The 13,982-nt window shown below is 45.6% G+C and overlaps 1 protein-coding gene across 1 annotated transcript in view; it reads left to right on the forward strand.

The window, feature by feature from the left end:
• Positions 1-13,982, forward strand: part of LACTBL1 (lactamase beta like 1) — a 28,308-nt gene that overhangs the window by 1,258 nt on the left and 13,068 nt on the right. Inside the window, exons 2-4 of the mRNA XM_043531864.1 lie at positions 1,406-1,550; positions 3,267-3,376; positions 9,212-9,369. Coding sequence (XP_043387799.1) covers positions 1,406-1,550; positions 3,267-3,376; positions 9,212-9,369 — 413 coding nt within the window. The remainder of the gene's footprint in view (positions 1-1,405; positions 1,551-3,266; positions 3,377-9,211; positions 9,370-13,982) is intronic.

The raw sequence follows: 13,982 nt of genomic DNA on the forward strand, positions 1-13,982 counted from the left end.
CACCTATGTGAGCCTTTGCTCCTGTCAGCTAGGGCACAGTATGTTTCTGTGTAGCTTGGGGCTTCACTGTCTCTCTCTGAGCTGAGCAATGTGGCCCTGGCTTCTCTTTTCTCCTTCTCCTGTATCTATTTATCCTCTTTCCATCACCGTCTTCTCTTGCTCTTTCAGACCAGGCCATCTGGACTGGATGGCCTTTGTCCTTCCTCTGTATGTCATTCTCCCTCCTCACCCCTTCCTGCCCCCCTCTTACCCTCTCCCCCCCTCCCCTGCCCCCTGCTGCCTCCATCAGACAGATGACTTGACATCACCCTTCCTGGTGCATGCTGGTTCCCCTTGCCCCCCTTCCTGTGGGAAACGAGGTCTTGACAGATCCAGGATGGGGTCCTTTTCTGGTACATGCTGCTTTCCTTAGTGTTGATGGGTGTTCCCTGGCAGGTGAGAGCTGTCCTTGCTCAGGCAGCTGGAGTGTGGAGAATGCAAGTGTTCTGCCTGTCAGCTCTTTGGTCCATCCAGCATGCACCAGGATGGGTGATGTCAGGACACACGGCTGATAGAGGCAGCGAGAAGGGACAAGGGCTGTTACCTTCCCACTTAGGGATGGAAGAGCCCAGAGTACTATGCAGCTTCAAAACCTGCTGTGGAAATGTTTGAAATAGACCAAAAGGTTTCACAAAATATTTGTAACAAACATCTGTTCACATTCAGAAAGTGCCCTGTAAGCTTAGGAGGGGGGAAAGGGGCTAAGTGCTGATGGGATCTGGGTTCCCCTTCAGGATCCTCAGTCACATAGGCCAGAGCATGAGAAAGGTACCTGCAAGTCCGACCGTGGCTTTCTTAGTTCCCTTGTTACATGAGAAAGAGCCCATGCACCAATGGGTTTGGAAGAAATCCTGAATCGGCCATCCTAGATTCCAGTCCTGGAGAGGAGACCAGGCTACAGTAGAGTCCCCGGGGAGTGGCTCAGTCTAACCTGATTAAAGATAAGTGAGATGCAGACAATTTAATGCAACTTTTTGTGTGTGTGCATCTTGCATGCAAATGACATCGCACACGACATGACTCAGACTGAAGGTGTGGTGGGGATGCTGGGAATGAGCCATGATTATTCTGTAGCAAATAGGCCATGATTTAATAGCATGAGCTCGCCTACTGAAACCCAAACCAGTTTTTAAGCAACTTCCAGCACCAGCTGCATCAATGGTGGCATAGATTATTCACAGAATTTTGTGGCATTTCAGCTGGACACGTTATAAGCTGTCTATTAATGCTACAGTGATTGCACCAGGAACTCATGTCCTTGTCTGTAGATCATGTACATACCTAATTTATAAGCATGGGAGGCAGTTCCTCTCTCTCTGTGTCCTATAAACAGTACCACTGAAACCCCCATGTCTCTTCTTTGCAGCAGGCCTCCAGAGGGCGGAGTCTCCTTAGGCTCTTGATGATGGAAGTGAAGTGGATCCACGTGGCATTAATCTTCTTTTCCCTGCTCTCTGTGACCATGATGGGCTGCTTCCTGTGGCAGTACAGCCTCCCCAAGGAGGAGCCTGGTGAGTAACCAGCAGTCAGCCTGCATACAGTGGGTCTCAGAAGCCCAATGCCATTGAAATCAAGAGGTGGTTGTTTGAATAAACTCTGCAGGGTTGAGCACTACAGTTAGTTGGTTGGACGCTGCAGGGGAAGTAGTAGATACGGCTCTCCCTCCCGCCCTGTGCGCTCAGAGCCTCTATTTCATTACACACAACCTAATTATTTGCCCAGTGGGTTCAGTGAGATGGAAGGCTCTAACAGGTGTGAATGAGATTCCAAATGAAAAACAAAGAAAACCTGCCAGTGATGATAAGAAAGGGTTGCCTCAGGAAGTCAGGGTCTACACTCAGAAGCAAAGTCAGGGGTGGTGAGTAAGGTGGGGCATGATAAGCCCTCCTAAGCCTAGCTGGATTCCCTTATACCTGCTAAAACCACTCTGGAGTAATTTACATCCTAAGGAGGGAGTCAGAAGGTGCATGTTAAAGCTGTGGGTGGCTACTTTAATGTACACCTGCGTACCCTCTCCTGCTAGCAGCGTTACCTGCTACTCTTCTCTCCTGGCCCCTTGCCATATGGGTCATGCCAGCTTAGACCCCATAGATTCACTTCGACTTCCTCACACTCAGTTATTGCAAACTCAGTGGGACAGATTCAGAGGCAGCATGTGCAGGGATGTAATTCATACACTGGTAAGTGGATGTAAGGCTAAGAGAGCCCAGAGAATTACAGAGACACTTTGAAGGGGTCAGACGAAGGCATTACACCAACATAGACTCCTTCTAAACTCACTTGGACTCACCTCTGAGTCTGGATCTCACTTTCTTCTTATGGGGCTGCACTGGTCAGAATCTGCCTGGGGTTTCACGGTCATTGGTCCACAATGGTCTCAGCCCAAATGTTCTGCAGTGACATTTCTCCTCTGCTACACAGCACCACAACATGGCACATACCCACCCCAAAGGGGTAAAAGAAGGGGAAATCACAGGCATTTTCTTTATAATGTGCAGAGCTGGGGAGCTGTGCTTCAGAAGCTCACTGGAATCTGATGGGCAAATATTGGCCCCAGGTAGGAGAGTTTCCATTTTCCTTAGGAAATAAGAGTTCTTCATTTGCACCAAAAATTTAAAATGAGGAAGAAAATTATTGGGCCCCTGATTTCTCCCTGGCATGGCAGATGGTCAGCTGTTTATGTGGGTGGCCCCATGTGTCCAGTGTGCTCTGGTTTGGAGCTGGTTTGTTTCCTTAGGTGTCCAGGTCACTTTCAGGCAGTATTCACAATATTTATTGGAAAAGCTTATTTCCGTTTGCTGCTTCTTTTCCTCCCTGTGGAGTCACAGTGCCCAATTGATGCTCATGGGGAGACTTTGGGACACAACTTGGTCCTACTGAACTCAACAGCAAAACTCCTACTAACTTCAGGAGGACCAGGATTGAGCCCTGTATCAACTATGCTCTCTCTGCCAGCCCGCTGTCACTAGTACACTCAGTCAAGGATTTCCCTCATGTACTCAGTACCTCGCTGGGGTAGATTTGAAAGTGCACCAACAACATGTCGTGCTGAAATTCTGTGTGAGTTGTAAGTCTGTCAGCCCCCTCCTTTGCTTTACACAAGGCCTCTTCAGGCTCTGTAAGGTCGGTGGCCTCATCTGCACTTCTTCATTCTGTGTAATCTTCTATGTAAAACATGTCAGCAAATCCATCTGCTCAACCAGCCTCCTCTCTGGAACTGTTTCCAGGCCCATCTGCAATGGAGGTGAGATCAGAAGCTATTCAGATGTGTCCCCGCTATCCAGAACCTGTACCACTGGACCACCCAATCCCAATCCTGAAGGATGCGCTGGAGAAGGTCTGTGGGAATGTCATGGATGGGGGTGTATATGTCTTAACCTCAGTGACCTGTAGGTGTAGGGAAGAGAGTCTAGGAATGTAGGAAGGAAGAGATCTGGGTTCTTCAGTCTCCTTCAGTCTCCAGTGTCATATTAGGACAGGTGACTGTCTCAAGTGTATCCAGGACCAGCTGAACTCTAAGCCCTCCCATAGTCTTGGTTATCCTCTGGATAACACAGTAACAACAACATCCAGTTTGAGGAGCACAACTCCACACTTCCCTTCCTGTGGCCTGACTCCTTCACAGGAAAATTTGAGTGTCTCTCTGTGACTTCAGTGGGAAGCACTTGTATGTGTGGAAAGGTGAGCAGGGCTCTGGGAAAGAAGAGGCAAACTACCAGAAGCTTCTGGAGATTAGTGTGCCCCTCTGATGTAATTCTTATTCCTAATTACATGGATATATAAACAGAGGAGTTAAACAGTTAAACAGAGGAGTTACTATTCATGTTCTTAAAATCACCATCTAGCAGGTGTGTTTCCAGTGGGGTCCTGCATGGATCGGTTCTTGGCCCTATACTATTTAACATTTTTATCAATTACCTGGAAGAAAACATAATCATCATTGATAAAGTGTGCAGATGATACAAAAATTGAGGGGAGTGGTAAATAATAAAAAGGACAGATTACTGATTCAGAGTGATCCAGATCTCTTGGTAAACTGGTTGCAAGCAAACGATGTGCAAGTTAATATGGGTGAATATAAATGTATGCATCTAGGTACAAAGAATGCAGGCCATACTTATAGGATGGGGGACTCTATCCTGGGAAGAATTGAGAGTTTATATTCACTAAGAGATGGGGTTTAGGAAAACATTCCCCCAATGGGATAGATTGTTATAGATTGTCTATAATTGCCCGTGTGATGATGGCAGACCAGGTGCCAGCTCATTCCAAGGCCCCAGGCCACACTGAACAGTTACAAATTCATAGCTGGGAAACCAGTCTGGCTTATCCGTGTGTTAGTATTATCAGACTAGATATTAGATGTTAAGTTGATAAGAATGTGCTTAGTGTTTAGACTTTATAAAATGCCTGCAGGATGCTGTGTGTATTGATCTCACTTACAACCTCCATAGCCCATGGTATAAAGGTATATTGAGTGTTTGCATTGTAAACCTCTGTATTTGTGTAACTCACCAAACAATAAAGAAGCATTAATTAAGGTAAAGTGCTGACCCTGCATACAAGATGGCTTATTGAAGGCAAATGAGGTGATGTGTAGCATCAAAGGACAGAGACCCTGTTGATGGCATTCCTAACTCCCTCCAGGAAGGAGAGATCTACAATTTATCCCATCATTTGGGACCCTTGAATGGAGGGGTTTAAAGTCCCTGACAAGGAAAATCTCTTTCATCCTGTCTGGACTCTGAGAGGCGAAGATTACTAAACATAAGCAAAAGAGATCTCCATGCTGCTGGCATGGGTTAGCCCTGAAAGATATTTGACTTGACAGATTACTACAATGCTGTCACCTTTGGAATAACAGTCTGAACTCATTTGTGTCTATATGCTTGCTTGCTTGAACCCCTAAATAACTCTCTTATTTCTTTTTCGCAGTTAATACATGTTTAGTTAGTTTATTACAGGATTGGCTAAAAGTGTTCTCTTTGATGTAAGATTTAAGATGCAAATTGACCTGGGGTAAGAGACTGGTCTCTTGGGACTGGAAGCAACCTGAATATTTTGTGATTTTTTGTAAGTGACCATTTATAGAATCATAGAATCATAGAATATCAGGGTTGGAAGGGACCTCAGGAGGTCATCTAGTCCAACCCCCTGCTAAAAGCAGGACCAGTCACCTACTAAATCATCCCAGCCAGGGCTTTGTTAAGCCTGACCTTAAAAAACTTCTAAGGAAGGAGATTCCACCACCTCCCTAGGTAACGCATTCCAGTGCTTCACCGCCCTCCTAGTGAAAACGTTTTTCCTAATCTCCAACCTAAACCTCCCCCACTGCAACTTGAGACCATTACTCCTCGTTCTGTCATCTGCTACCACTGAGAACAGTCTAAATCCATCCTCTTTGGAACCTCCTTTCAGGTAGTTGAAAGCAGCTATCAAATCCCCCCTCATTCTTCTCTTCCGCAGACTAAACAATCCCAGTTCCCTCAGCCTCTCCTCATAAGCCATGTGTTCCAGTCCCCTAATCATTTTTGTTGCCCTCTGATGGACATTTTCCAATTTTTCCACATCCTTCTTGTAGTGTGGGGCCCAAAACTGGACACAGTACTCCAGGTGAGGCCTCACTAACGTTGAATAGAGGGGAATGATCACGTCCCTCGATCTGCCGGCAGTGCCCCTACATATACAGCCCAAAATGCCATTGGCCTTCTTGGCAACAAGGGCACACTGTTGACTCATATCCAGCTTCTCGTCCACTGTAACCCCTAGGTCCTTTTCTGCAGAACTGCTGCCTAGCCATTTGGTCCCTAGTCTGTAGCGGTGCATGGGATTCTTCCGTCCTAAGCGCAGGACTCTGCACTTGTCCTTGTTGAACCTCACATAGTCCAACTTGCCTGGCTGGCAAGATACACTGGAGTGTCCAAGGGGACTGTCTGTGACTCCATTGTAAGACTATGGTAGTACTTTGGGAGCTCACATTTGTTACTGGGTTGGTGAAATCTAATTCTAGAACATACCAGCAGTTTGGGATGTCCGCCCTGGTTTTTGACAGTCTGCTCTGAGGTTGGCAGTCTTGGTCATGAGCCACTCCAGACAGCGTGCCAGCCCATTACTGGAATTCTTGCACCTTCCTCTGTAGAATCTAGTATTGGCCAACATCAGAGAAAGGATATTGAACTGGATGGCCTACTGGTCTGACTGCGCATGGCAATTCTTATATTCCCTTGAGCTCTTTATTGGGTTGGACATGGCTACATGGATACCTCGCAGCATTCCTTGCAGAAACTAAATGTAGGGTTGTATTTGGCCAATGGTCTTCCACACTCTGCTCCTTTGGGGTGCTGATATGCCCATCAAGGCCATATGGGGCTATCATGGGGTAAAAGTGAGGTCTCCAGGGAAGCTGATCTCCCCATTGAAGTTGCACAGCTGCCAAGTGTCAGGCATTTCATAGGGTTTTTCACCAGCTCTAGTAATGAGTATGGGGGAGGGGTTTGAGTGAGTGCAGGGGAAAGGGTTTGGGGTGAGCATGGGTGGGGGGTGTGGGCTGAACACTGTCCTGTGTGATGGGTTTGGGAGTGAGCACTGTCCTGTGTGATGGAGGCTTTTATCCATAATGATTCCAAGTCCTTTACAAAGCCATTGTATGCAAGAGTCCATCACTGAGAATCACTTCCCTGAGGAGTGCGGTAGCTTCTAACACTGCTCAAGCATGTGCACAGTGGAGCAGAGAAAATCTGGTCAATCCAATTGATTCTGCAAGTAAAAAAGAGATTCCAGATTGGAATTTGAACAAGACACCGGGACTGATCTGCTTGATGTTGTAAAAGTGCCATGGAATCTTCTAATATCCACAAATGGTCAGGACCTTGGCTTTATGCATCTTCCACCCTAAGATATTAGTGTGAGGACTCACATTTCATAGAATCATAGAACCATAGGGTTAGAAGGGACTGCAAGGCCCATCTAGTCTAACCCCCTGCCAAGTTACAGATTTATTATATCTCAACCATCCAAGGCAGGTAACTATCCAGCCTCCTTTTGAAAGCCTCCAGTGAAGGAGCTTCCACGACTTCCTGACTCCCAAGGCAGTCTGTTCCATTGTCGTACTGTTCTGACAGTTAGGACGTTTTTCTCACAGGTATTGAGTTTTATTTTTCCCAGTGGGTGCTCCACCCCTGCTCTGCCCTGAGGCTCCGCCCTCTCCCCCAAGGGTCTCTGCCCTCCTGTAAGTGCCTCCCACCAGTGTCTGAACAGCTGATTGGCAGCCCCCACTGAACAGTTGCGGCTGGTGGGTGCTGAGCACTCCTTATTTTTTTCTGTGCGGACTTGAGCCCCAGATCACCCACGGAGTCAGCACCTCTGGTTTTTCCTGAGGTTTTAATTTAAATCTGCCATGCTATATTTTGAATCCATTGCCTCTTTTTATAACAGCCTTTTAAGCATTTGAAGAGCATTAATCATATCCCCCCATAATCTCCTATTTTCCAAAGTAAACAAACCCAGTTCCTATGGTTTGCATTTCATCCCTTTGATCATCTTTGTCACTCACCTCTGGATCTTTTCCACTTTCTCTACATCCTCTCTACATGTTGGTGACCAAAACTGCGTACAGTACTCCATCTGAGGCCTACCCAGCACCGAGTAGAGCGATACTGTTACCTCCCATGACTTGCATGCTATGCCTCTCTTAATGCACCTTAAAATTGCTTTTGCTTTTTTTGCAACAGCATTGCATTGCTGACTCATGTTGAGGTTGTGATCCACCTCAACTCCCAGATCCTTCTCAGCACTGCTGCTGCCAAGCCAGTTATCCCCTATTTTGTATTTGTGCATTTGGTTTTTCTTCCCTAAGTGTAGCACCTTACATTTATCTTTGTTGAATTTCATTTTGTTGTCTATAGCCCAGTTCTACAATTTATCAAGATCCCTCTGAATTTTAGCTCTGTCCTCCAAAGTGTTGGCAACCCCCTCAGTTTTTTGTCATCTTCAAATTTGATCAGTGTGCTCTGTATACCTACATTCAGGTCATTAACAAAGATGTTAAACAACACTGGACCCAGAACACCTGCCTATGGAACCCCATTTGAGACCTCCCTCCAATCTGAAATCATTCCATTAATAGTTACTCTTTGTTTGCAGTTCCTTAATCAATTATACATCGATTTAATGGTCGTTCTTCTGAGCCCGCATTTCTCCAGCTGGCTTATTTGAATGTCATGTGGGACTGTGTCAAAAGCCTTGCTGAAGTCCAGGTATATTATGTCCACCGCATTTCCTCCATCCACCAAATCAGTTACCCTGCCAATGAAGCTGATGTGGCATGATTTGTTCTTGGTAAATCCAGGCTGGCTGCTAGTGCTCACCCCTTCGTCCTCCAGGTATTCGCAAATTGAATGTTTGAGACATTGCTCTCGTAGCTTCCCAGGTATCAGCGTCAGGCTGACTGGTCTGTAGTTCCTGGCTCCTCCTTTCCCCCTTTTAAAGATGGGCACTATGCTAGCCCTTCGCCGGTCTTCTGGGACCTCTCCTGTCATCCATGAGTTTGTAAATATTATTGCCAGTGGCTCCAAGATTTCTTCAGCTAATTCCTTCGGTACCCTTGGATGAATAGCATCAGACCTCGCTCACTTGAATTCATTCAAATTGGCCAGAAGATCTCTGACATGTTCTTTACTTATCCCAGTCTGCATCCCTTCCCCTTTATTGTCTATGGTATGTGAGAAGACTGCACATCTGGGTTTCGTACATTTCCTATTAAGCGCTTTGAGATGTACTGGTGAAAAGTGCTATATAATAACTAGGTATTATTATGGGAATTTTATCTTTGTTTAAATAACAAGGTTTGCAGATACTCAGATGATGGGAACCAAGTAATAATCAGTAAGCAAGGGTACAGAGTAGAGATGTAGAACCGTAGAAAAACATTAAAGAAATGATGGGACAGTCAAAAGCAAAGATTTTGTGAAAAATTCAATTTTCAGAGACGGATCATTGATTAAAAATGCTTTGTTTTAAATATTTGACTTGTCTTAGTACAGAGCTGTTTGCTCACCAGTAGATAAACGTAATTATCCCTGTTCACTGTGAATGCATTGTTGTATTGATTCATTCCTTTGTCCTACTCTGTGCTTGCCTTCAAACTCCTCACCACTTTCTAATCTTCTCCTAGGTGGACATGCTTCTGCGCCACAAAATCCATAGCCCAGGCCTCCCTGCCATGTCTGCCATTGTTATCTACAATGACACTGTGCTCTGGACAGGCAACTTTGGGAAGAAGAATGGCTCTGACCCCTTCTCAGCGATGCCCAATGAGTACACCATTTACAGGTGGGGTTTACAAGTTAATACAGCAGGAATTGGGTATGATTTAGCCATTGGGTTAGTGGAAAATTACTGTCACCATGCCCCGACAGACAGCAAGTGGGAGGGATGTATGCACTGCATATCAATTCAATTACATAAATACATTCTGAAATCTTAAAAAAACCCTACTTCTTCCAAATGTGGGGCAATAAAAATGGAACAGCCATCACAGATCCTCCCTTTAATGTGTGCCAGGTGCAGTTACAATGCAACGGTCTTGTTTGCAATGTTGTTGTAGGCATGTTGGTCCCAGGACATGAGAGAGACAAGGTAGGTGAGGAAATATCTTTTATTGGACCAACCTCTGTTGGTAGAAGGGACAACCTTTTGAGAGTCACAGAGCTCTTCCTCAGGTCTGGAAACAGTAATCAGAGTGTCTGAGCTAAATACAGGGTGGCACAGATCGTTAAGCATAAGGGTTTCCCACATGCTGTAGGAGACCATTTAAAAGAGCATTGCCTGCTGTTGAAGCACTGTCCAAACCAGTGCTTCTCATTGTTAAAACTTTTGTCGTTCGGGGGTTTTTTCCCCTGCACCCCTGAGAAACAAAAGTTTTAACGATGCAAGTGAAGTGTAGACATAGCCTAAAATGAAGAGATTGTGGGGGAAGGTTGGAGCAAACAGCTAATCAACACAGGGCAGTGGTAGTCCAGCCTAAATTGGAGAAAGTTCTCCAAAAGGCTCCTCTCTGTAGTAAAAAGAAAAGGAGTAGTTGTGGCACCATAGAGACTAACCAATTTATTTGATCATGAGCTTTCGTGAGCTACAGCTCACTTCATCGGATGCATACTGTGGAAGTCCATGTGAAGGGGAGGCACCACCTGGTTCCTAGTACCCCCAGATTGTGAGGGGTCTCCCCTGCACAACTCTGGGTCTAGTGGGTTTTGAGGGGAGGGGTGCCCCCAGCTGGGCCCCATTTTACCACACCACCCCCAGTGCTGCAGACTCTATAGTTAAGGCTAGACAACAGCTTCTATTATCTTCCCATCTTAAACACGCTCTCAGCTTACTGAAGCATTTACCATTTGGGATGAAACTTTCAAGGCTTGGTTTCTGCATGCAGGTGGATTTAATTTTATTTTTTAGAGTTTGGGCAACGTCAGCTGTTTCTGAGTTCCATCAGAGTGAAAAGAAATATTTTTTCCACTGCAGAAAAAACTAATCACCATTTTCTGTGCAGCACTAGAGCAAGTTATCTAATGCTTGAAACTTGGCCTGTGCATAATCCATACTGAGGGGTAATGCTTTTGCTGACTTGGGGGAAAATGGGGTTCATTTAGCAAAGTAATGAGTCCTGTATTTGGGAAATGTATCCTGAGCATGCTCAGTAGATGAAGCCAGTATGGACATACTCCTTCCCCCAGTGAAGTCAATGAAAGGTTAGTTGTTCTCTTAAATGTGAGAGAATATGTCCTAGATGAGACCCTTCAAAAGAGATGCCCTACGCATGCACATGAAGCAGGGTTTCATATCGTCTTTGCTAAATTTAAATACTTATAACTTTAAATCTATCGAACTGATTTTCCTCAAACTTGATTTTTTGGTTGATCTCATTAAAACTTAAAGGTCAAGCTAAGTCTGATGAAAATCCCTAGTAATTTTAAAGTTATGAACATTTAAAATCAGTTTGTTGAAACTTTTGCCTTTGTTTTTTGAGCCATTCAAAGCTGCAGCAGTTCAGAGCACCCTGAGACTCTGCAGCTCTCCCGTTTTGGATTGAGCTAAACTGAGTTAGGATGGTCCAGAAATCGCTGACTTAAAACAATGATATCGTCAAAATGACTAAATGTGGCTTGTCTTGTCAGTCAGTTTAGTGAAGTTATTCACATTTCAATTAATCACACCTCTTAAAATGGGATGATCTAAACTGAAGTCAGCTTGAACCTATTCTGTCTTGAACCCTGCCCATCCTTGCCTGGCTGCTCAGTCTTACCATGAACCCATCTACCCTCACCCCTCCCTGTTTTTTGCAGTTTAAAATGCATTTCTACTCAGAATGTGACAATAACAACCTCTTATTCAGCAGCTCTGCTCCTGTGGGCCCAGTGGTGGAAGCCCCACTGACCCTGGTGAGCACACACAATTGCGAGTAACTCTATTGACTTCAATGTGGTTCTGTGCACAGTCAGGTGCTCACCAACAAGAATAAACATTGCACATCTAGGTCCTATAAGTATCAGGTAATAATATACCCACTGCAGTGACAAAAAATACATTTTTACCTCTCTGTACTCTTTTTTTAGCGTCACGACACAGCTCAAGGGCTCGGGTCCCACCAGCTGTGCAAACTCATTGAAGGCAAAGGGATGGGGAGAACAAGTGTCACTGAGGGCAGAATTTTGTCTGCAGAACCAATATCTCTGAGGATGATGCATGAGAAGGGAAGACTACAACTTAATTCACAGGGATCATTTGCAGCACTAGAAGTTGGAAAATACGTCCTTTTACATGTAAACGGAGCATACTTGATCCTGAGTTGCTGAGGTGTAATAAATAGGAGACCCACAATGCCATTTTTAGACAGCCACTTTTTCGAGTAGAACTATCCTTTAAACTGATCGGTTTAGTACTTTAGAGCAATGTATGTCACTTCAAGGCCTTTGATCCCTTCCAGTGGCAAACCACACATTTTGGGGAGGGCAGCAACGGAGCTGGAATGTGTGCATGCCGGGGGGGAGAGGCGTATACTTCCTTCAGGATTTTGTAAAATGCACACATACAATACAAGGGCAAAATTGTATATAGTCCATGCACGGATATGAAAAGGATTACTTAACCAGCACTATTTTGGCTTTAGTGATAACCTGCCCTGTATTTAAGGGGTGTCCTTGATCTGGCAAAGAGACAGCTAACAAAGAGTAGGTTTCAGAGTAGCAGCCGTGTTAGTCTGTATCAGCAAAAAGAAAAGGAGTACTTGTGCCACCTTAGAGACTAACCAATTTATTTGAGTTAGTCTCTAAGGTGCCACAAATACTCCTTTTCTTCTAACAAAGAGTAGAAATGGTTAATTTTTAGCATGGGAAAAGATTAACCATGAGGTACAGGAAGGTTCTATTCTGGGACCAGTGGTGTTTCATGTATTCATTAGTGGTCTGGAAAAAAGTGAGTAGTGAGGTGAGAAACTGTCCTGATTATTCAGGTTAAACTAGCCTAGAGAAGACTGTGAGGAGCTTCACAGGGAACTCATCAAGAATCAAACTAGGTAAATAAGCAATATGACAGATAAAATTCAATGCTGATAAATACAAAGTTATGCACATTTAAGGGAAAATTTGAATTACTCATACACCTAGAGGCTCTGAATTAACTATCCCAACTCAAGAAGAAGACCTGGGCATAATTCTGAAAAGCGGTATTAAGATGTGTAAGATTAAAGGAAAACGGGTTGTTTTGCCATATTAGAAAATCCTCACAATTGTTTAGTTGAAAAGCGCTAGCACCTTCACGCTTTGAAGCAGGGGCTTAACCTTAGGGAGATCTCCCTGCTGTTGCCATTAACATTCCCCCAAACTTGGCCCCAGGTATTAGTCTCCTAAAAACTGCAGTTTGCCCAAGCTCCACAGAGACTTAGCGTTTGGCAGCTAAACTAGCCGAAGATTCTGCCTGCACTGAGCATGCTCCAGCCATTCACAGCTCCTACATGTGCCATCCCCACAGAGCAGCTGAACATAGGGGCTGCAAGGGCTGAGCTGGACTTTCCTGCAATTTGGCCTCATCGCTGCCAGGGGCTGCTGTGGTTTGGTGCCTCTCCTGTGCTCTCCATGCTCCCCTGGTGGAACCCAAGCAGCAAGGAGAAAGAGGAAGCCTGGCTGTAATTTAGGGTGGTGAGGAATGGGAGAAGGAGCCAGGGAGAACAGAAGAAAAGGGGATGTGAGTAGGAGCCAGGGCGGGGGGTTGGATAGGAGCAGAGGAGGGGGAGATAGGAGTCTGGGCAGGTATATAGGCATGGATGGGGGGAGATACAAGCAGAGGGGGAGTGGCAGCAGCCAGGGGGAGGTAGATAGGAGCAAAGGAGGAGGGGGAGCATTGGAGAGGCAGTCAGGCAGGAGCAAGGCAGGAGCAGGGCACATGGGGGGCAGGGCACGTGGGGGGCAGATAGGAACAGGTGGGGAAGGGGTGCAGGAGGCCGGATGGGGGCATAGATTGGAGAAGAGCGGTAAGGGAGAAGAAGCTGAGGGGTGGAGGCGGGTAGGAGTAGAGGTGAGGAGGGACAGAAGCCAGGATTGGGGGATAGATAGGAGGACACGGGGGATGGAAACAGGCTGAGGGCACAGGGACAGAAGAGTCTATAATCGCTGGAGCCCACTTGTCTCCAGAACCTAGGCACTCAGCTACTACGGTGATGAGTCTGGTGTAGGATCCTGTACAGAATAGATCGAACCTTGGAACTGAACCTAGGTGTTGAGTTTCTACTTTCCTCTGCTGTCAACAAATAGCTGTGAAGGTGTGTGTCCAGACTCCCTCTAGTGGCACGTGTACATTGACATTGAGCTCAAGTGACAGATGTATGGGTGGTGGATCTAAAGGTTCCAACCCTTCTGATGATCCAAGCTGGTGTTAATACGGTTTCACAGGAT

Source organism: Chelonia mydas, chromosome 18, assembly GCF_015237465.2.
Source record: "Chelonia mydas isolate rCheMyd1 chromosome 18, rCheMyd1.pri.v2, whole genome shotgun sequence".
Lineage (NCBI taxonomy): Eukaryota > Metazoa > Chordata > Testudines > Cheloniidae > Chelonia > Chelonia mydas.